At 47.9% G+C, this 21,064-nt stretch overlaps 13 protein-coding genes across 13 annotated transcripts; 6 read left to right on the plus strand and 7 right to left on the minus strand.

The window, feature by feature from the left end:
* The first annotated feature begins 181 nt into the window (after positions 1-181).
* On the plus strand, positions 182-2,221 carry gmtA (GDP-mannose transporter). Its single transcript, XM_073737164.1, has 4 exons — positions 182-616; positions 679-766; positions 823-1,194; positions 1,251-2,221. Exons 1-4 carry the CDS (start codon positions 377-379, stop codon positions 1,688-1,690), a joined length of 1,140 nt encoding a protein of 379 aa, XP_073595096.1. The 5' UTR covers positions 182-376; the 3' UTR covers positions 1,691-2,221.
* A 105-nt stretch (positions 2,222-2,326) lies between these two features.
* Positions 2,327-3,896, plus strand: BDW70DRAFT_168978 (25S rRNA (uracil2634-N3)-methyltransferase; the record flags this gene model as incomplete). The annotated part of the gene is made up of 2 exons (XM_073742589.1): positions 2,327-2,597; positions 2,896-3,896. 2 exons carry the CDS (start codon positions 2,327-2,329, stop codon positions 3,894-3,896), a joined length of 1,272 nt encoding a protein of 423 aa, XP_073595097.1.
* Positions 3,897-3,928: 32 nt separating this feature from the next.
* On the minus strand, positions 3,929-5,485 carry BDW70DRAFT_69677 (FYV10 family protein). The gene is made up of 4 exons (XM_073744617.1): positions 5,353-5,485; positions 4,745-5,284; positions 4,493-4,687; positions 3,929-4,446 (listed from the first exon to the last, which is right to left on the minus strand). Exons 1-4 carry the CDS (start codon positions 5,404-5,406, stop codon positions 4,015-4,017), a joined length of 1,221 nt encoding a protein of 406 aa, XP_073595098.1. The 5' UTR covers positions 5,407-5,485; the 3' UTR covers positions 3,929-4,014.
* Positions 5,486-5,643: 158 nt separating this feature from the next.
* Positions 5,644-6,289, plus strand: BDW70DRAFT_69682 (uncharacterized protein). The gene is made up of 2 exons (XM_073744618.1): positions 5,644-6,220; positions 6,278-6,289. The coding sequence occupies exon 1, from the start codon at positions 5,730-5,732 to the stop codon at positions 6,066-6,068; it is 339 nt and encodes a 112-aa protein (XP_073595100.1). The 5' UTR covers positions 5,644-5,729; the 3' UTR covers positions 6,069-6,220; positions 6,278-6,289.
* Positions 5,644-7,686, minus strand: cbf5 (pseudouridine synthase CBF5). The gene is made up of 5 exons (XM_073737165.1): positions 7,489-7,686; positions 7,245-7,401; positions 6,550-7,181; positions 6,278-6,490; positions 5,644-6,220 (listed from the first exon to the last, which is right to left on the minus strand). The coding sequence occupies exons 1-5, from the start codon at positions 7,583-7,585 to the stop codon at positions 6,213-6,215; spliced, it is 1,107 nt and encodes a 368-aa protein (XP_073595099.1). The 5' UTR covers positions 7,586-7,686; the 3' UTR covers positions 5,644-6,212.
* A 193-nt stretch (positions 7,687-7,879) lies between these two features.
* BDW70DRAFT_138140 (Der1-like family-domain-containing protein) lies at positions 7,880-9,444 on the minus strand. The gene is made up of 5 exons (XM_073737166.1): positions 9,282-9,444; positions 9,053-9,231; positions 8,903-9,000; positions 8,447-8,489; positions 7,880-8,398 (listed from the first exon to the last, which is right to left on the minus strand). The coding sequence occupies exons 1-5, from the start codon at positions 9,314-9,316 to the stop codon at positions 7,986-7,988; spliced, it is 768 nt and encodes a 255-aa protein (XP_073595101.1). The 5' UTR covers positions 9,317-9,444; the 3' UTR covers positions 7,880-7,985.
* Positions 9,445-9,643: 199 nt separating this feature from the next.
* Positions 9,644-11,004, minus strand: BDW70DRAFT_138143 (uncharacterized protein; the record flags this gene model as incomplete). The annotated part of the gene is made up of 2 exons (XM_073737167.1): positions 9,644-10,243; positions 10,309-11,004. Coding segments are annotated over 2 exons (1,082 nt in total), but the record flags the coding sequence as incomplete, so codon positions are not given.
* Positions 11,005-11,245: 241 nt separating this feature from the next.
* Positions 11,246-12,227, plus strand: BDW70DRAFT_151046 (prephenate dehydratase PHA2; the record flags this gene model as incomplete). The annotated part of the gene is made up of 2 exons (XM_073739247.1): positions 11,246-11,299; positions 11,358-12,227. The coding sequence occupies 2 exons, from the start codon at positions 11,246-11,248 to the stop codon at positions 12,225-12,227; spliced, it is 924 nt and encodes a 307-aa protein (XP_073595103.1).
* Positions 12,228-12,386: 159 nt separating this feature from the next.
* BDW70DRAFT_69721 (translation termination factor eRF1) lies at positions 12,387-14,560 on the minus strand. Its single transcript, XM_073744619.1, has 5 exons — positions 14,217-14,560; positions 14,108-14,157; positions 12,923-14,051; positions 12,692-12,865; positions 12,387-12,633 (listed from the first exon to the last, which is right to left on the minus strand). Exons 1-4 carry the CDS (start codon positions 14,338-14,340, stop codon positions 12,861-12,863), a joined length of 1,308 nt encoding a protein of 435 aa, XP_073595104.1. The 5' UTR covers positions 14,341-14,560; the 3' UTR covers positions 12,387-12,633; positions 12,692-12,860.
* Positions 14,561-16,207: 1,647 nt separating this feature from the next.
* BDW70DRAFT_151048 (putative transporter) lies at positions 16,208-18,111 on the plus strand (the record flags this gene model as incomplete). The annotated part of the gene is made up of 6 exons (XM_073739248.1): positions 16,208-16,576; positions 16,606-17,113; positions 17,171-17,299; positions 17,349-17,446; positions 17,503-17,669; positions 17,733-18,111. 6 exons carry the CDS (start codon positions 16,208-16,210, stop codon positions 18,109-18,111), a joined length of 1,650 nt encoding a protein of 549 aa, XP_073595105.1.
* A 13-nt stretch (positions 18,112-18,124) lies between these two features.
* Positions 18,125-19,029, minus strand: BDW70DRAFT_69735 (25S rRNA (adenine2142-N1)-methyltransferase). Its single transcript, XM_073744620.1, has one exon. The coding sequence runs from the start codon at positions 19,007-19,009 to the stop codon at positions 18,137-18,139; it is 873 nt and encodes a 290-aa protein (XP_073595106.1). The 5' UTR covers positions 19,010-19,029; the 3' UTR covers positions 18,125-18,136.
* Positions 19,030-19,239: 210 nt separating this feature from the next.
* BDW70DRAFT_138151 (60S ribosomal protein uL23) lies at positions 19,240-20,342 on the plus strand. Its single transcript, XM_073737168.1, has 4 exons — positions 19,240-19,289; positions 19,556-19,617; positions 19,691-19,977; positions 20,033-20,342. The coding sequence occupies exons 1-4, from the start codon at positions 19,265-19,267 to the stop codon at positions 20,118-20,120; spliced, it is 462 nt and encodes a 153-aa protein (XP_073595107.1). The 5' UTR covers positions 19,240-19,264; the 3' UTR covers positions 20,121-20,342.
* Positions 20,332-20,996, minus strand: BDW70DRAFT_138152 (Tim10/DDP family zinc finger protein). The gene is made up of 2 exons (XM_073737169.1): positions 20,835-20,996; positions 20,332-20,739 (listed from the first exon to the last, which is right to left on the minus strand). The coding sequence occupies exons 1-2, from the start codon at positions 20,932-20,934 to the stop codon at positions 20,573-20,575; spliced, it is 267 nt and encodes an 88-aa protein (XP_073595108.1). The 5' UTR covers positions 20,935-20,996; the 3' UTR covers positions 20,332-20,572.
* Between the last annotated feature and the right edge of the window lie 68 nt (positions 20,997-21,064).

A 21,064-nucleotide genomic window follows, 5' to 3' on the forward strand; every position in this document is an offset into this window, starting at 1 on the left:
GATATTATCCGCTTCCATTTGCATTTAAGCCAGCCCTAGATTAGTATAAGCCCACATCACCTGGCATAAGCTCAAAGACGCATCCGGAGCGCCAAGCCAAAAGCGGCGTATTGTCACGTTATCAGATTACGCCAGGAAACTTTTTGTTTCTAAACGCCCTCCTCACTCCCCTTTAACGCGGCTCTAATCTTCTACTGCCTGGACTAAACTTCCCACCTCCCCCTTCTCTTCTTCTTGCGTTAGGACTCTCTTTCATCTTGAAAATATTAGAATCTCCTTCCTTCTTTGGCGCGCTGCCCGTCTTCAATCGCTATCTGTTTGCGAAGTCCCTTTCTATCGCCCCTCCAGCCTCATACACCACGCCGCTACCGTTATCATGACGGACAACAGGAAGCCTGAAGACTACACCATAGAGCTGGACAAGTTGGGTCAGAATAAGAATTATCAAGCGCCTCCGCCCCCGCCACAACCCAGAAGTTCTACCGCGAGCTCAATTTCCAACAATGCTGCTCTTTCTGTTCTGGCTTACTGCGGTTCGTCCATTTTGATGACCGTTATGAACAAATATGTCCTATCTTCGGACTTCAACCTCAACTTCTTCCTCCTTTGTGTGCAGGTATGCTAGATCATGCGCAAGTTGCCGCGTTTTCAACTGCTGATGACCATGTTTTTTCTCAGTCCCTCGTGTGTATCATCGCAATCCAAATGTGCAAGGCATGTGGGCTTATCACATACCGCGATTTCAATCTGGATGAGGCTCGGAAGTGTGCGTGTATCGGAATCAGCTGCCACACCGACTCAACTGACGGTTCTATCGTACAGGGTTCCCCATCACGCTCCTACTCATCGGCATGATTTATACCGGGTCAAAGGCACTGCAATTTCTCTCTATCCCTGTCTACACGATCTTCAAAAACCTGACCATCATCCTTATCGCCTATGGCGAGGTTCTGTGGTTTGGTGGCTCTGTGACGAATCTCACTCTCTTCTCGTTTGGCCTTATGGTTTTCAGCTCTATAATCGCTGCTTGGGCCGATATCAAGCATGCGATTGAAAGCAGTGGCGATGCGACATCAAAGGTTTCCACATTAAATGCCGGATACATCTGGATGCTGATAAATTGCCTCTGCACTTCATCTTACGTTCTCGGAATGCGCAAACGAATCAAGCTGACCAACTTCAAGGATTTTGATAGTAAGTGACCGGACTTCACAACACCTGGCCTTAGTCTTTTAACATTGTCATCCTAGCCATGTTCTACAACAACCTTCTCTCAATTCCCGTTCTGATCCTCTGTTCCGGCATCTTGGAAGACTGGTCTCCTGCGAATGTCGCCCGTAACTTCCCGTCTGCTGACCGCAACGGCATCATGTTTGCGATGATTCTGTCTGGGCTGTCCACGGTTTTTATCTCATATACCTCCGCCTGGTGCGTTCGCGTCACATCATCGACTACTTATTCCATGGTTGGCGCTCTCAACAAACTTCCTATCGCACTTTCTGGCCTAATTTTCTTCGACGCTCCTGTTACGTTTCCTAGCGTTTCGGCCATCATGGTTGGGTTTGTTAGTGGTATTGTGTACGCCATTGCCAAGATCAAGCAGAACGCAAAGCCAAAGGTTGGGATTCTGCCTACCACTAATCCGGTCAGCGCCAGCAGCCAGAGTATGAGGGATTCGCTGCGTTCGTGATTGACTCGAAGTATCCGAACACAGAACAACTATCGTCAACGATTTGTTTTCCACTCGTATTCTGTGTGATCATACTCGTTATTGCGGGAGTGGCTCTGCAGATTCAGCTATTTTGCGACTGCTTTCCCCGTCTGTAGGTGCTCGTGGAGTTGTATTCTATTTCGCGCATAGGTCGAGCGACGCGCCCTTGCTTTAATTTCCACACGTCCTAGCCCGCATCAGTACATTGGTAATGCCCCTTCTTTCCTCACAGCGCTCACGGCACATCTTGTTCCGAAAACGCTCCATTAATACCAGGGCGCACATTCACCTATTGCGCATACACGAGGTCTACATGCTGGTCGTGAAACAAAATGGCGGCCTATATTTTGTTATAGATGTTGTATATATGAGTTATTAATTAGGCATAGAAAGCGTTTTGTTTCAGGACGAGTTCTTTAACAGGATATATTTTTTGCGTTGTCGGCCCGCTCGTGTGACAACCCAATTTGTTTAAATTTTATATCAACCACGATTAGATTTCACCGTCCTCCCAACAGTTACACCGTCTTACCTTGTTAAGCACCGTATTGTCCATCCTGCCTATTCCATACCAGACACATCGTTTCCACATACGGAAGAGAGCGACTAGCATCCATGGCGAGATTGAAAAGAGCTCGAGCCCTGCATCAACATCAGAATGTGCACTCCGGTCTGAATACGAGCCATGGCACGGGCAGAAAGCATCGCAAGATGAGCTCCTTTGCCAAGCTATCGACGAAGAACAACTACAAAAACAGTGTGATCAAGGAGAATAATGAGGAGAATAATGCGCCGGCGCGGAAGAATGAAAAGCACCAACAGAAGCAACACACAAGGCCGATTGTGCCGTTTCGCAGAAAGGATCGTATACTATTAGTTGGAGACGGTAAGTTCACGCTTCCCTGATTACTGGCTGTCTGAGATGGTGCAAGAAGTATACACGAATGGACTCAGAAGCCTGCAAGCAAGCACCTAAGAGTTCTGCGAAACTACACCAGCGCGGCCGATTCGCCCTAAGCTAAGATTGATGTATACTCATCAACCAACGCACGCTTGTCTAGTCTTCGTGTCCCTAAACAGTCTAGACCTGACGCGGCTTCTTATCAAGAACCTTTATATATCGTTCCTATGTCCCACCTACGGCGTCTCAAGTACGGTGATACTAACGCACAAACCAAATCCAGGCGACTTCTCCTTCGCACACTCCCTAGCCACGTACCACCGCTGCAAGAACCTACTAGCAACATGCTACGACTCCCAAGAAACACTCTTCGCCAAATACCCACAAGCGGAGAAGAAAATTGCCGAGATCATTAGCTTAAAGACGAAGAATCAGCTGAAATCGGACGGGAAGGACAATGATACCGCCAATCCCCAGAGCCAAATAGGCCCAAAGGTGCTGTTCTCCGTCGACGCTAAGAAACTTGGTTCTGCGACGGGAGGCGGGAGGGACGTCCGAATTGGGTTTTCGAGGCAAGAGCGGAAGGAACCTGCCTGGAAGAAACATGATGGGAATAAGAGAAGTACTAGGTCTGCGAAAGTTACTGAGGATACCGCGAGCAATAAGGGCAAGGGTACGGGCATGGAAAAGGGTGGGCCGTGGGACATGATCTGTTTCAATTTCCCGCATGTAGGTGGCCTTTCGACAGATGTGAATCGGCAAGTTAGGGCGAATCAGGAGCTGCTTGTTGCATTCTTCAAGGCGTGTGTGCCGTTACTGGCGGAGCGGCCTGAGGAGCTCGGCGATGATGCTGAGGTGGATGACGATTGGGAGTTCGAGACAGATGTGGAAGATGAATTTGAGGAGAGTGATGGCGAGTATGATGAAGAGAACGGCGCTGTCAAGGCGAAAGACGAGCGTAGGACGGAACCCGGCCAGGTATTAGTTACGTTGTTCGAAGGGGAACCTTACACACTATGGAATATTAGGGACCTCGCACGACACGCTGGATTAAGGGTCGTGACGAGCTTCAAATTCCCCTGGGCGTGCTACCGCGGCTACTCGCATGCGCGGACGCTTGGGGAGATTGCAGGGAAAGATGGTGCAAGAGGGGGATGGCGAGGTGAGGATAGAGAGGCGAGGATGTACGTGTTTGAGGTTAAGACGGAAGATCACCCCCAACTCGGGGTCACTGGAAAGAGGAAGAAGAGATCAACAGATATGGATGAATCAGATAGTGATTAATTTATGGAAATATATGTATGCATAACAGATGAACGATGCCCGCAATATGCTGTCTTGAATATTCATATAATGCCTTGACTGAAGTAATTCGGGAACAATGTTCGTTGTCATTTGGCTGTTACATTATGTACACCTTCTTCAATTCGCTCTCATTAAAGATCTCCCCGGTTGTGGGATCTCTGACTTTGCCTGCCTCGAGGGAGCTGAGCTTCTTGCTCATGTCTAACAAACGATGTAAACCGTATACCCTGCCATTTGGCAAGACCACTGGGTCGTTTTCCACGGAACTCTTCGTATGATTGGCGTACGGTAGATTTCGAGCAAGCTCATTCAACTCCGTTGAGCATATAGGACATACAGATGTGGTGGTCGAATGAGAGTTTGAACTCGAGGAAGTGTAAGCTGAATGACACGCAGGGGTCTTTAGGGCAGATAGGCCGGCTGATAAGGCAATATGCATCAATGGCCGAGAAGGCAATGAGAGGAGCTCATGATGCGTGCGAATAAATAGTTCAGAGAGGTACACCCACCGTTCGGAGGCATACATTGACTATTGCACATTAGATCAGGTTTTTTTGGGGGCCGGGCCAAAATACCTTGTAGGGTTCGGCTCTTGTGTTCGGGGGAAAGGCAAGAAGGCCGGCAGCTCGACGAATCTCTGCTGATTGCGTTTCGTCATACGGTGCCAGGTACCTTCTTGCATGCACCATTGCATCGACGAACTTCGCCCTGTCCCTCGTTCTGATCATCTCAATGTACTGTTGCAGTCGTAACTCGAACTCCAAATTGTACTGCATACACCATATTAGGTCATGAATAAATTAGAGCAGAGGGTGGCTCTTACTCACTTGACTCTTCTTTAATGCAGCTTTATTCTCGTTACACCACTGTAGAGCATCCTTAGTTTCACCATTGCGGAGACTCTCGGCGATCCGCTGACACTGTACGAAGACGTTAAGATCCACAAGCTCCTCTATGTTCTTTGCTCGGGCAAGCCGCTGGGCACTCTCCGTGTATCCGGACCGCAGCATATGGTCAATCACGAGCCTGTCCAATCGAACTCTCGACCACTGGTCATACTTGACGTCAGTCAAGCTAGGAATTTGGTAGAGTTGATTTAGATGCTGTATGCGCTTCCTCGACTGGTGGTGAATTTTCTTCTCTTCTTGCTGTAAATTTTCCATCTTCCGTTTCAGGCCCTGCATGCGAGATATCATAACGTCAAGTGTGGCGAGTGTTTGGTCGGGCGTTTGATTACCAGACATTGAGGCCTTTGCCGCCTCTTTGAGTGCGGGGAGAACATATTCCTTCTCCCGCTCAACGACCCGCTGAAAGGATTTGAGATTTCTGCGAGCAAGTTCATGAGGTAGACGAAGAAGAGGTTGATCCTGTCAGGAGAATATCGTGTTAACACGGCGAGTGGAAGTGCGTAGGCGGGGTTGGGCTGGGACAGTACTAAGAGGAGGTGATTCTCCGCATTGAGCTTCGTGGAGGTCAGCTCTGCGGCCATTGCGGAAGCTTCAATATTCCCCGAAATTCAAGAGAAGTGATTACGTCGCACAAGTAATGATCTGATAATTATCGGTCACTGTTGCGGGTTGATTAGGTATGCTCCAGAAGTTGAGAAGGGAAAAAGCAAGTCGTTGATTGTGGCTTGTGATGATGCGGAGAACTCTGGAGGGTCACACCACCTGAGCCAACTTAACTAGTCAATGACAGCAGCACCTGGGTTCTACCTTTCGATTCAGTTAATCTCAGAGATTGCTTAGTAGAATATTTGTCCTATAATAGACCATGGTTCATGTCTCAGAACAAGCTGCGTGACATCAAACAATGAAACGTGTAGAAAATCAAAACGAATTAGAACTCATTCCCTTTTCAACCCAAAAGACTCCAATAAAGCAACAAATATACTACAGGAAACTTGCCCGGAGGAGACGCCAACGGCCACAAGTTGGCAAGCGACTTCCTGAAAATTGTCTAATCACTATCATCGCTGTCGTCCTTCTCCTGCTTGGACTTCCTTCGCTCCTTCTTCTCCTTCTTCTCCTTCTTCTTGCGCTTACGCTCAGCACGCTCTTCAGGAGTCTCGCCTTCATGTCGCTTGCGCTTCTTCTTGTCATCGTCATCCTGGGCGTCGTCAATGTCCATCTTAGATTCATTGGCATCTAGAGAGGGCTCTTCTTTAGGTGGGGCCTCTTCCTTTGCAACAACTTCAACTGCGGGCTGCGGAGAGTCTCCATCCGGTGCGCTGTAGTCCTTGTATTCGGACTTCCATTTGGCTGGGGTGGCTTCGTTGGCTCGTCCGTATTTCTATTATGAGCGTCAGTATATTTAAAATCATGACCGGTGATGTCAAATACTTACGTCGAGCTTTCCAGAGGATTTGAGCTTCTTCTTTTCCAGCGCCACGGGGCCCAGCCCCCACCGGCGGGGGTACAAATCGCGCTCCATAATACAACGCTTGACTTTAGCAACAACACCGTGGTCACAAGTGGAAAGCTCCACGGTAGACATCTGAGCGATACCAATTGCGATAGCTTCACCCTTGGTGGTCATGAGCACGACTTCTTCACCAAGCTCGATACCAGCCTCTAATCCCCAAGTCAGAAACCTTTGACCTCCATATTGATCATGGTGTTAGATAACTTACCGAAGCGAAGAAGACCAGGAATCATGAGCTTGGCACCATAGCAGACAGCATTGACAGCGCTGTCCTTGACGACGATACGTTTGTAGGTTGTGAGCAGAGACTCCAAGGGCTTAATAACTTTGCGCAGGTAGCTCTCATCCCGCTGATTGTCATACAGCCACTGCGCATCGAGGACGTCATGCAGCGTAACCATACCTTCGTTTTCACTCATAGCTCCACTTCGCACACGTCTCAGTTCCTGCATGTGTGCGCCAACACCGAGAAGAAGACCGAGGTGGACACAGAGTGTACGGATATAGGTACCAGCTTCACAGCTGACCCAGAACACACCAAGGTGCCGCTCATTGTCGAACTCATAAAGTTTGCTCTCATGGATTGTTCGGATACGAAGCTGACGCTTGACCGCTGAGATCAGGGGTGGACGTTGAAAAAGAGCACCTGTGAGAGTTTCGAGAGCCCGCTTGAATTGAGCCTCTCCACCAGGTATTTTGTCGTGGAGGCGGATAACACAAACGTACTCCTTTCCGGCACCTTGTTGAGACTTGACCAAACGAGTAGCACGATCAATGCAAACGATCAGGCAACCGGTAACTTTGGGATCAAGAGTACCGCTATGACCAGTCTTTTCCGCCCTGTTCCGCGAAACGATAGTTCAGCATCGGATACCTGACAAGAATCTTCAAGATGAGATTTACCTGAGAATTCTCTTCATCCAGGCAACGACCTCGTGACTGGATGGGTTCGAGGGTTTGTCGAGGTTAATCACTCCAGAATTAATGTACGACTTGAGGTCTCGCTTGAGGGGAGAGGAACCAGCAGGAATGGGCGTGAAATGTCCAGTCCTGACCATCACTGCAGAAAATGATCAGCGACAGCTACATAGACGAAAGAGACCATGCAAAGAAGTATCAAATCAAAGAGATATAAACGAGAACATACGCTTGTCGTAGTTTTTGAGCAGAAGCGGCCAGTCCTCTGTGTTAATGTTGGAGGCCGTAGCCTCCGGCTTGATCGTGTAGTCCACTTCCTTGGCCATTGCGACTGTTATTAAGAACAGGCCGGCTCACCAATGTAAGGAAGAAGGCAGAGTGTGCGTGTCAGGAAAGGTACCAAGAAATGCACTCCCTGGCCTCAAAGAATTTGTTCTTGCTGCAAGTGAGGAAGACCCAGAAAAATTTCAAGTGTGGCTAGAGCTCCAGCGACCAATCGGGTTAGCGAGCAGATTCCAAGATCACGTGCGTATATCAAGAGTCAATTACTTTTTGAGAAGCATGGAGACTGCAGTTCAATCGCTGGCTGATTACGAAAGCTATAATGTTTTTTTTTTTTCGTTTAGGGCACGTAGTATTTCATCTCGTAGAGTTTATGACAAAGATTACGCCATGTAGTATGTGGACTTTTCAAAGCATGCCGCTGATAACTGGCATGGCTACACTCTAGTTTCCCCCAAGTCGGCGTCCTGAGCCTCTGCTATCCCAAGCTGTTCGGACAGATGACGTCCAACTGCTGGAGGAGTTCTCGCTTTCGTTCGGGGACTGGTACGCTCGTCCATATGCGCGTTCTCGACCTCCGCGCAGAGGCCCGGCAAACCATCTCCGAACGAAGGCAGGCGTAACAATGTAGTTCTTCCCCCCACCAAAGGTCGGATAAATGCGAGTCAAAAAGTCATACAAGTGAGCGGCAACTATCCCCGTCAACTCGACCGTTGCACGGTGCCAACCTTTCATAACGAAAGTTAGAGCAAGCCTTGCCCAAGGCAAAAGCAGCGTGGGTATCTCGACCACGAAGAACATGGTCTTCGTGCCCTTGTTATCCTGGGAATATGTGTATGCGAATGCCAATATCAAAGCTGCTGGGGATTAGCGCCTGAAGAACAGGAATTTCGTACTAAGCTCACCATTTGTGAAAACCCCGGCTCCAAGGTAGAACCCTGCAGTAAGCTTCAGGTTGTTAGCATGAATTGGGGTACACTGATGGTTTTTCATAAATGAAGAGAGAGCACATATATTACGTGAAGTCAGGTAAATGTTATGCACAAGATTATAGAATGTAGGGCACCAAAACCACCTGCGTAAACATTCATTACGCAAGCTATCTCACTGGTAGTCCCACCAAGCCTACACGTACATGGCCCTATAAGGATCAAGAAGTAGGTACCATATGCAATGCAGGGGTAATCTTCCTCGTTTCCAGGAACCGCTTCAGCTAGAATGGGGCTGGGCGGGCAGATATGCGAGGTTTGCAGGGTATGGAAGATGGAGCAGGGGCTGGTGAAGCACCATGACAGGGAGAGAAGTGTAAATTTATGTGGTAGATATATTCTATCAGGATAACCAAGATAATCAGGACTTACCATAATAATCAGCGCGACGAACAGCACATAAATGAAGAAACTTCCAGGTGTGCTGAACCGGGGTGAGCCAACTTCAAGTCTGCTGGAATATGTGTACACTGACGTACATTAGCACATGCGGCAGTACGAGAGCCCACCATTGCAGCATACTGAAATAGAGGTCAAATATGACATTCAGCTTTGGGTCCGTCAAAAAATAGGGTGTGAACAATCTCCATATTTCGGGGCGCAGCTTGAAGATGAGTTGAGGAAAGAAAGGTATAAAATAATAATTGAGTGTGTGACTGTGAACCAGCGCGGACTCTACAAATGTGAGTGCAGTAAGTGTCCTGCATAAAGAGTTAGAGAGAGAGACTTCCGCAGCTAGAAAGGAACATACCTGGCAACAGGAGGGAGAGCCCAAAAGTCATCCATTGCTGTAAAATAAGTAATCAATCAAAGGACCATAATCGAGGTTGGAAAAGTAGTCGAAATCACTCAAGTTTGCGACACCTCATTCTGTGTCTGATTACCAACCTGAGATTTGTGGGAGTCAATTATAGATTCTCGAGAAATAAGAAGAAAAAAAGCGTCTACTTGGGTCGGAGGTGGATATTTAAGCGACTGTCTGGCCTCTTGGTACATTATTCTTCCGTTCCGCTAGAGCCTCGTTGACCCACAATACACAGCGCACCGGCACAAATTCACAAGTTCTATTCGTACTGCATTCAGCACGTTTTCATCAAAAAAAAATACGCCAAAATACGCCAAAACCGGACATAGTTGAATATAAAACGTACTAAGGGTTGAGTTGTCTCTTAAAATATAATTTCTAAAGCTCCCCAGAGGTTCTCGTCCGTACTATCTATGGACAACCTCTCAAGCTGGACGTGCCATACGACTGAAAGCACTTGCAGCAGCTACCGCAAAGGCACCCAATTCAAGTACGGCGGCAGTACCTGAGTCTCAAGCACATTCATTCTCCAACGCTGCCAACGCGAGCAGTGCCCCTCACAGACGTACCCCCATCTTTCCCCTCAATCCATACATCCCAAGAGCCATCCCCAGTAGACTTTGGTTTCCCACAGATCGCCATGTCCTCTTCAACAAAGAGCGGAGCATGATTTTTGTAAGTAATATCGCTGACAGAAAAACCTCTTCCGTGCAGGTGATGCCGAAGGGCTGTAAGAAGCAGTGTTAACGTCAGAGGACCATGAACAAGAAGGTCTCGATAGCCTTCGACATCGCTAGTGTATCTTCTGTCAAGATGGATCGAGTGAGCATTGAAAGTGAGTGCCGAAAAACGAAAGAGCAAGGCTCTGGTTGGCTTCATCTGATAGCGGAATATCGGGTCCGCGGGAGCTTTGTGAGGGCAGTGAGGGTTAGCGATGCTACTGCACTCCATGACACCAGTAAACTCTACACACATTTAATCGTCCTGGGGGCTTGAGAGAACTTCGCCTTGTCTTCATCCAGCTGATTGACGGTCTTGTCTCGCATGAATACCAAATCCCTGTTCTCGACGATTGATGCGTCCGCTTTCATGTCTTCACCATCACTCCATATCCGGTTCCTCATCTCTTGTTCCGTCTCATTTTCCTGCACGGTGCCTATTTGCCTCTCGATCTTGACTAGTATTTTCTCGTCCCCAGGTCGCCCTTTAACGATGACATCGCGGATACCTTCAATACATACGGCGCGACCCCCGTTGAGCGATAGCTTATTGTTGACTGCGAGCCTAACTCTACCACCGGCCCATAGGCGCCTATTGAAGGGTGGCCCAGGAGCATGTAGAATGTCGGTTCCGTCGGCGAGAAGCTGGGAGAGGGTGACTTGAGGAGGGAAGTAGACTAAATGGTGGGCTGGAGGCAAGTAGGAGGGGCGGGCGATTGTCGGAAGAGTTTGCGATTGAGGAAACACGTTAAGCTTGGGAAACAAGTCTTTCAAGGTTAGGTCCAGGAGATGCGACGGTTGAGGTTGGAGGTAATCAAAAAACAATGGGAGTTGACGGCATGTCAATTCATGGTGCAGGCGCTTTGGAAACGAAGTGTAACTCCGTCCTGCACGGGCATTTCGCAGCCAATGTCTTGATCTTCGAAAGTGTGACGTAGCCTTCTTCATACCGAACTTTGAGGTGTATGTGGCAGCAATCTCGTTGCAACGGTTCATGCTCCCCGTCATGACAGCGGTGGAAGTTTGACTTGTTTGTTTGGCTATACCCCGGGTTATCCCACAAATGATCTACAGGTGAAGTTGAGACGGGAAAAATGTGTCAAATTCAAGACCGCGTTTCAGACCGGACTAAGCCAGACTCTAGACTCTCAGCATTATCAGGATTTCAAAAGCTGACCCGTTGGCGAAGCTATGGCGCCTCTCAAAGTAACGTTCTTAGGGCCCGCGGCATCGTTTTCGCACCAGGTCAGACTCAACCAGCCCCATAATTCAAGCCCTACAACGTCGTTAATTAAATGTCTAGGCTGCCGTTGAGACATTCGGACACTCTTCTGAGCTTTTACCCTGCCTGTCATTTGCGGATGCTATCGCTGCCGTCCAAAGGAGAGACGCTGACTACGCCATTGTTCCATTCGAGAATTCAACAAATGGTTCGGTTGTACAAACATTGGACCTCCTTGTGGACCGCAATGACAGTTATAATGATGTAAAGGTGTGCGGCGAGTATTACCTTACAGTACACCACTGCCTCCTAGCTCGAAAGGGTTCCATTTCGGCAGCACGACGAAACTACAGCTCCATCACCAAGCTATACACGCATCCGCAGGCATGGGGCCAATGCGAGATATTTCTAGCGAAATACTTCAAAGGCGTGGAACGGCAGGATGTGTCGTCTACCTCGAAAGCAAGCGAGACAGTCTTGAACACAACCTCTGAGGTCAACGCCGCCATAGCTAGTCGCTTCGCCGGGGAACATTACGGCTTAGATATATTGGAGGACAACATCGAGGACACGGCTAACAATACCACACGCTTTCTGGTGCTGAGGAACGTCAACTCAACGACTTCAATTAACTTTCAGCCTGAATTAGCCCGAGAATTATCCAAATCCCCAGCTGTTTTAGAAACGAAGAAGGCGTTATTTTCCTTCATGGTTCGCCAAGACACCCTTGGGACACTGGCAGATGCCCTGCTGATTTTCAAGGACCGTGGATTGAATCTTACGAGTATAAACACCCGACCAAGTCATATACAAGCCTGGAAATATGTCTTCTTGGTGGAAAGTGAGACGGATCAAAATCAAGAAGTTCCTGACATCATGGATAGCCTGAGGAAAGTCACTGAGAATTGCAAGCACCTGGGAACATGGGCCAATCAACTTGTGTCGACATGACAATGGCTCATTTTGCATATTTTACTATGCTGGCCGTTCCTGTCTGCGAGTGAACTGACCCATAGAGGAACAAGGCAGAAGAGTTTCGGGCAGCGCAAATTTGCCACACGAGAAAATAGACATCAATGATCAGTGTAGAACAGCGAAGCAAAAATCTATTGTAAGCCATTTGGCCTTTTTATGGAGTAATACTAGATTGACGAATGTTAAAACGTAAACGAGAGCAACTCTGGCCCAGATAATGCCAGAACAGAACAATTTTAAATGCCAGTTCAAAAAGCATAAGCTCAATGATTCGCTCTGAATGGCTGTCGATTCATGCGTAACAAATCCACTACCTTCATGCGAATTACACCATGGAGCCTTTAGGCAACCTCGGTGACTACTTTACGGAGCGGGGATGGCCCTGCATTTGAAAAAATGTTAGCAGAACAAATGGGTTTGCACAAGGCACGAAAGCATACCTCTGAGCAGCTGCACAAAGTGTTCTCCAGGTTGTTTCACAGTACCCACCGTGAAAGCTACGGTTTCGCCTTTGGAGCCGCCTCTGTGATGCATCGGGCGAGCCGTCAAAAGATCCGTGTTTGGAACTTCTGGCCTTTCATCCTCGCTCTCCGCGAGGCCGCTGAACCGTCAATCTAAGCGTGGTTAGGACCCTATCAGGGAAGGATGGACAATTAACATGGTGTACTTACCATCGTAGAATTCATCCTCGTCACTGTAATCGGCAAGTTGCTCAAAATTGACCTTGTATCGGAGGATTGCTCCAATACCACCGAACCCCTTGACGAACTGGTTTCCTTCACTCGACTTGTCCGAAACAAACTCTAGAGTCGCTCCAAAGTCCTTGTAGTTTTCCGCAAGCCATTCGAGGAAGGAGCTTTGGTCCACAACCTCCATTTCGGCGCCAGTATCCTTGTCCAAGAAGAACTCCTTGTTTTCTTCCTGGGCTTTGGTGGTATGGACGACGACTTCGTTGCCTTCAGAGTTCTTAAGAACCCATCTAGTAACATCCAAGTTCTCATAAACTATCAGCGTTTCGCACGCTCCCAATTCCAACGCCTTTAGGGTATCCTCAACACCGTAACAGACTTTCCCTGTGTCTTGGCTGATTTCTTCGAAATACTTTCCAATAAGCTTTTTCTCCTGAACGAATTTGACGTTGCTTAAGGTCTCGGCGGAAAGTTCAATTGCCTGATTGAAACCGTTCTCGCCGCCATAAGAGACATCAACGACCTTAATGACCTTCGCTTGCAGTCGCTGGTCAAACATGTCGGACTGGTTCAAATCGTTTTTAAAATCGGCAGAACCAGCAAGAATGATACCGGCGACATTGACTTTGTCATTGGTGATGAAATTTTGCACAGCCAACTCAGCGATCTTTCGCACATAGTTATGACGCTTCTCCTCTCGTAGACGTGCAAAACGAAGGGCGGATTGACCACCACGGCCGTGTTTCTTGGGTAGATCGACGCTTAGCTTTTGGAGAATTTCTCTAGTATTACCACTCAAAGTACCAAAGAGCGCACCATTACCATCCATGATAATAAAGCCGAACTTCTGGTCCGACTCTAGCAGTTCGCTCAAGGCTTCGGTGTGAAACTTGTTGTCACAAAGATATAGCGATGTGTTGATTGGCTTGAAGGGTTCGAAGTCGATGTTAATTTTACGCTCCTTTCCCTCTGAAGTGATAATTTCACCACAGTACACAACGAGGCCATTGGGGGGAACTTTGTTGTAAAGTTTGAGACGTTGTTGTGTGGACGTGATGGCGGAAAGTACAGAGAGACGGTTGACGCGGGATTTAATGTTGGAGGCAGTGCCCTATGGAAATGGTCAGAGGACTTCTGGATCATACATAATAGAGGACGGAAACTCACAAATTCTTCAGCCAACATCTTCGCTGCTCTGGATACTTGATCCTTGGGGGCTATAGCAAGGATGTTAGTGGTTTCAATAAGCGCCCGGTTTCAGGGAGCAAAAACATACGAATGATCAGCGAGATCATGGATGTTCCATTTCCTCGGGCAGCCTCAAGCCGCTTGATAAGCTTCTTGATCTTCCATATCTCGATATTCTTCTCTGCTTCATTCGCCTGCTGGACCGTGCTCATGTTGGGCGAGGGCGACGGAGCTGTATGGCCCTGTACTTAAAGACGACTATGGGTTGGCCACCTGGTTCTTGAGACAAATTGTCAGTATCGCGAGTTGACAAGAGTAAGATATCCCCGTGATCGAAAAGGAAGGAAATGTAAAATTTCAAGCCACGTAAAGAGCTTGTTGAGATTGACATGAGTAAATGGAAAGTGAGATGACCACTTACCTTGAGGGCTGGTCACTTTGCCGTCCAAGTCCAGCGGGGTGTTTAACAAAATTCGTCAGGCACCGTGGGGTGGCCGCCGCATTATGAGAGGGTGGCTGTGGTTGATGATGTAAGCTCTCGCTAGAACAGACGCAGCTGGCACCTTCGTAGTTGTAAGCTACCTTCTCGGCCTGGAGATCCTGGAGAGTTGTACCGATCGTAACTGCATGTTCAAGAATGTAAAACGAGGAAAAGCTCTCCAAGGTATAAGAATCAAGAGGCCCACGGGTTATCGAAGCCGTGCGTATCTCAAAACTCCCAAAGCTGCGCATTGTGCAAACCAGACTCTGAAGGCTGGTACCACGGTCTGGATCCCGCCTTGAGTTTGTGTTTTCAGCTTCCTAAATGGACATTCGGTAGTTAGCTGATTGCTCGGTTCATATTCATGCCTTTTCGAGACACAGTTATCAGTGCTCCTTAGTGGGGTTTAAGACAGCCGGTGGGTTGTCATTCGGATCATCGTAAGGAGTCAGCGTCAGTATTTCATGCTGTGAGGCTATTTCAGAGGGATTATTACGTCTATTTGAAGGTCTAAGAATATTCTACTATATGAAAGTACCTCTAGTGTCTCGACTCTCAAGTTCTCTCGTGGCCATCCTTGGCTGGCTGTTTAGCATCCTTCGTTGGGCGTAGGTACCCCGCCTATCGCCTAAAAGCTAGCCCCATAATGGCTTCTTCCAAGGATCCATATCGTACATAACATATGTTCACATTAATTTTCTCCATTTCGGCTGCGGAGGACAGTATTAGCCCAAAGGTCCCATCATGCTGTGGACGATATCAGAACCAGAACATATCAGTTCACCTATTACGGGTAGCTTAGGCGGCGACTTAGTCGAGCGGCAATATCTCCGCAGTTATATCAAATAGCCCTACAACTAAGCCTGGAATCTAGAAAGACAGCCATACGAGCGATGTAATAATGGAACCCGTCTTATTTCTCCAGGACAATGAGAATCAAGTTGTACTCCGTATAACTTTCGCTATCAGGCCTATCTTCTGTTTGAAATAGCATTAATTCTTTCTGGCACTTATCTAAGCCGATGTAGCTGGTTTTCACTACTCTTATCCTTAATCCCCACACTTTTCTAGCCCGAAACTCGGAGCAGATTGGGGTTTTACCAGATTGTTTCCCAGTTCCTTATCTATGGGTTTTATGTCACCATTTTCATTCAAACGTGATTGCCATGATAAAAGTAGACGTTTTAAGTCTGCTATTAACGTCGGAAAGAATCGTTTTCGGTCTCTGGCTAAGCTGGTACAGAAGTTTCTATAAGAACGGCCCAACCGGAAGTCCGATTTTAAATAGCTCCTGTTGCAACGTGCAACCCTTTCTTTTACCGTTATTGCCTGTTATTTGTCGCTCACCTCGACCACATTTGATATAAAGCTTCTTATAAAAAGGAAATGATGTTTGAGGACGATTCCGAGGTTCCTGAGTGCCAGCGTTCAGAGGCATATAGAACATCTTCCACATCCTCGCCACTGGATTCTGGAGCATTCCCTGACCATCAGCCCAGTGAAAGTTATTATCTTAACGGGCGATCAAGGTAAGCCTCTCCCAGAATGCAGCCACATCTTCCCCATTCATCATTCTCGATAGGTCGGCATCCTTCTCTATGCGATTCAGACAAGCGGGTGGCGTCAATAGCATCGATAACTTCGCTCGGTCATGGCAGAGAGCTGCATGTTTCCCTGAGGTGTTCCCCCGACGCCCTTCCTTCGCAACAGTCGACTCAGACGAAGAATGGCAATCTTCAAGCGGTAATTTCATAAGATCACTAGGGTCGTCACATGTTGACCTTGACCCGGCTCTCACTCGGCCCCTCTTTGGCGACAATGGAGTTGGCTCTGGCCAGAGAGATGGCATCTCCAGCACCAGTCACTTGGAGCCAACCCTCGGCACTTCCTATGGCTCAGTATCGTCGCGCGTTAGCGAGTCAGCTAGGAAGCACGTTATAGAGTTCCACAGGCAGCAACAGCTTATAGTGAGCCTGCTGTCGGCCACGAGGGAGAGCCTCTACTTGTCAAGCAGGTACAGCACGAAGACGGCACGCGAGAGAGCATTGTTGTCGGTCAGTCTACTGTACCGCAGACGGTATTCAATTCGGTGAACGTGCTGATTGGCGTCGGCCTCCTAAGTTTGCCGCTAGCCATGAAACATGCCGGATGGCTATTTGGTTTGACATTCCTTCTCTTTGCAGCAATTGCCACTTCTTATACCGCTAAAATCCTGGCAAAATGTCTTGACGTTGATCGAGGGTTGGTGACATATGCTGATCTGGCCTACATAAGCTTTGGGCACCGTGCTCGCCTGGTCGTAAGCTTTTTGTTCTGCATGGAACTTCTAGGGGCATGTGTTGCCCTTGTTGTACTCTTTGCTGACAGTCTTCATGTACTTTTCCCGGAATTGAGCATTACCCAATGGCAGATTATATGTGGGTTGATGCTGGTGCCGCTCAGCTTTATACCTCTACGACTTTTGAGTGTGACGAGTATCCTTGGTATACTCTCCTGCACATCCAGTATGTCGATCCCTTTTCTCCTTCTGAAAGGTGCGAACACCCAACTAATTGCTTTAGTTGTGGCTATAACATGCATTGATGGTTTCATCAAGCCTCATGCGCCTGGTTCACTTCGTGAACCAGCCCAAACCCATCTACTGCCCGAGAATTGGGGTACAGTGCCCTTGAGTTTCGGGCTCATCATGTGTAAGTGGTGTGTTATATCTTGCGGATAATTGTGGCTAAACCTTGCCAGCGCCTTGGGGCGGGCACGGTGTATTCCCCAACATATACCGAGATATGAGGCATCCGCATAAATATGGGCGAAGCCTCTGGGTAACCTATATCTTTACGGTGAGCAAAACTAGGGCACCTTCATCGACATTGTGCTGACGAGCACCTCATGGCAGTATTCCCTGGATTGTGCGATGGCCGTTCTAGGTTGGATGATGTTCGGGGACACGATTCGGGATGAAGTTACAGCAAACGTGTTGACGATGAACGAATATCCACAATTATTATCTATTTGCATTATAATATCCGTTGCTGTAATTCCCATCACCAAAATACCTCTCAAGTAAGTTTAGCCTAGTCTCAATGCTTCTGCATATAGGGCTCAAGTCGCTAACTCAGGGCGCAGCTGCCGGCCACTTGTTGCTACCGTCGAAATTCTCTGTGGCTTGGGAGTACGCAATGAAATAAACACGGATCGTACCGATCGAGATCTAGTTGTACGCCAAGTGCTGAGGACGTTAATCCGAATAATGGTTGTGGCCATTATTGTCGTCATGGCGATCATTTTCCCGTCTTTCGATAGAATAATGGCGTTAATGGGCTCCGCGTTGTGCTTCACCATATGCATCATTTTGCCGCTCACATTTTATCTGAAGATATTCGGGAAGAAGATTGATCCAAGGGAGCGGATCCTGGATTATTTCCTTCTAATCATATCCTCAGTGCTAGCGGTCATTGGGACCGTTTGGGCATTTCTACCACAGGTCACCATCGTTTCAGTATGAGTTCCCATGTGGGATAGTTTCTGTTTCATTGGCTCCCATTCTTGATGACAATAGCAAAATTATTCCTCGTTTTCCCTGGATTTAAAAGCTCCTTCTTGAACTGCTTGGGCTGGAATATTCCGTCGTATTCCCAAAGCTGGTATATTAATTTTGTCGTTTGCTTGTTCTCTGCCAGAGAAAACCCAATACTTGTCAGAATGTCTTGCAGTCTCTGCTGAGTAAGGTATCGCGAGTTTGTGACACAGGGAGCAGGGAGCACAAGGAACAACCTTGGCACAATAGTTATAGAGGAGCCCTGCGGCGGTTCCTTGGTCAAGAAAATAACACAACGTTTCAACATTTCTCCTCGATCGACTGGATCAGGGACGTAATTCAGCACTAGGGAGAGTGATATGAGGTGAAACCGTTCGTCATTACTTAGGGGAAGCGGTCGTTCCATGAAATCCTGCTTCAAGATCCCAGGTTCCTGAGAGTCTAAATCAATTCTCGTGACATCGAGGTGTTTGTGCTGAGAGCATGCATTCTTGGTACTGAGTGCACCGATCTCGAGGACCCGGAGCTTCAGAGACGTGTTTCTCAATGCGTTCAAACTAGGGCTGATCCAGTTGACCAGGACTCTGCTTGAGTCGCCGCCGCGGTCTAGAGATTGACCAAGCTTGCTTGCTATCTGATAACTTTTTAGTCCACCGTTTGCTTGTATATCCGCCTCGAACTTGCGCACTAAATCCTGGTCGCCTGATTTTAGTGCTTGCGCCCGCTGTTTGAGAAGTGTGTGATGAGAGCGTATGAGGGTCCGCGTTGCCTTTGCTGATAAGGCTGCATGTTTCTTCTGAACTGTCGGAGGGCGAGTGCGTGAAAGTAGCGCGGGACGTCTGTTCTTCAATTTTTTCGTAGCCATAATGCATGCTTCAACTGCAGGATGTACATTGTCATAGTAAGGAAATGTATGGCTTCGGATAGCAGACCGCTTTCTTTTCTTTTCTTTTTCTGCCCGTGGAGAAAGGCGGTGGAATATGGATCGCGCCAAGATTCTAGGAGGGCTGGTCAGGTGACCCACAGAGGAAGCCGCGAGGGTTTTTGCTAAGCGAAGACATTCCGAACAATTCGACTTTCGACACTGCGACAATCACGACAACAGCGCCAAACGACAGCCATGGCCCCCGTTCAGAAGAAGACAGGTATGCAAGCTTGAGCGATCCAGACTTTTTATTTTCGATATCTGTTGTCGATTTTGGGATATGTTCGAGAGCATGGAGTCGTGTTATACAGGAATTCTTCATATTCGTCCCGCGCAATCTACTCCAGGGTGAAGGAATTGAAAGAACCACGTATCGACTCGGTTTTGCTTTTGTTTGCTTCCAAGATTCCCTCCGACAACAATACTACATACCGATTCGAAAATTCCATTGTCAAATAAATCACTTACATTCCTTTTTTTGAACAGGCAAGTCGAAGCCCAGCGACAAGGCTGGTGCTGCCGCCAAGGCAGTCTTGAAGGGTGCAGGCGTACGTCTATACCGTCCTCAAGTATGATTTTATCACAGAACTCTATGGCTAAAATTTTACTCGACATATTCAGGCGCACAAGACTCGCAAGATCCGCACCTCCACCACCTTCCACCGCCCCAAGACCCTCCAGTTGTCCCGGTCTCCCAAGTACCCGCGCGTGTCCGTCCCTCACCTTCCTCGCCTCGATGCCGCCAAGATCATTCTCTATCCCTTGAACACCGAGAGTGCTATGAAGAAGATCGAGGAGAACAACACCCTTGTGTTCATCGTGGACGTCAAGGCCAACAAGCGACAGATCAAGGCCGCCCTCAAGAAGCTATACGATGTTGAGACTGTCAAGGTCAACACTCTCGTTAGGTACGCTCCGGAATATATTATACCAAATAAAAAGCAGCATCTAACCAGAATACAGGCCCGATGGACTGAAGAAGGCCTTTGCTCGTCTTACCCCTGATGTTGACGCTCTCGACATTGCTGCTACCAAGCTTGCTATTGTCTAAGTGATTGATTTTCTAATGGGTCTGGGAAATGGTTTTCTTTTGCGCGGTGGCTTAAATATCAGCCCTACAGCTCCCTGCTGTTGTGCGATAACAAATGGCTGAATGAATAAAACAAAAGAACTTTGATGCACGAGTATACCCTGTGTAGTTGTCAGCCAGGTTTTTTCCATGAACCTCTAGAGAGATAACAGTAGTTACGGTTCTATACACGGCGCTGCGAACCTAAAGTAGTTCGAGAATATGTAAATCGAAGAGAAGATTTGATACGGAGCTTCGTTCAAAATGTAATGCATTGCTATAGTACATATAGGTCCGCCACATTCACAAAACACCAAGTCTCCGTATCTACAGTGGCCGCAATCATTCCGACCAGATGGTGGCAGTTATAAGACATCAAGCCCTGAACCTCTGTAACCTCCGTGAATTATTCTAGTCGGAAGGAATATGGACAGTTATTGTTTCTGCATAGCTTGCAAATGCTTGAGTACGGCATTGTTGGTGTCCAGCCAACGGTCGACACAGTTCATTGCGCAAGCTTCTTCGCTCTTCTCCAACCGACTGGATGTAACCTTCGAGGTAATGCACTTCTTCCAGCAAGCATCAGCTAGGTGATGGACATCTAAGCAACACGCGTGTGTTAGCAGAGGCTGAATGAGCAATGAAGCAAGCTCAGCAACCCAGTGGTTGTGAAAGAAAAAATTGGGGACGGCGTACTTTGCTGGATAGCGGCCTTCTGTGATTCTGTTTGCAGGATCTGGTGCAGCTCTTTCTGGTCGGCTTCGCTGAGCTTGCTGACATCGAGGGTTTGTTCCATGCTGTCGGTGGTCTGCTGGAAACTGTAAAATCGAATTTGCTGGACAGATAAGAGTGGTGGGTACGAAGTAGTTGTCAACCTGAGATGTTGCTGCGCCGAAAAAATGACATCGATCTTCCAGAGTTAGGGC

Source organism: Aspergillus foveolatus (assembly GCF_047715535.1).
Source record: "Aspergillus foveolatus strain CBS 279.81 unplaced genomic scaffold BDW70scaffold_31, whole genome shotgun sequence".
NCBI classification, from domain to species: domain Eukaryota; kingdom Fungi; phylum Ascomycota; class Eurotiomycetes; order Eurotiales; family Aspergillaceae; genus Aspergillus; species Aspergillus foveolatus.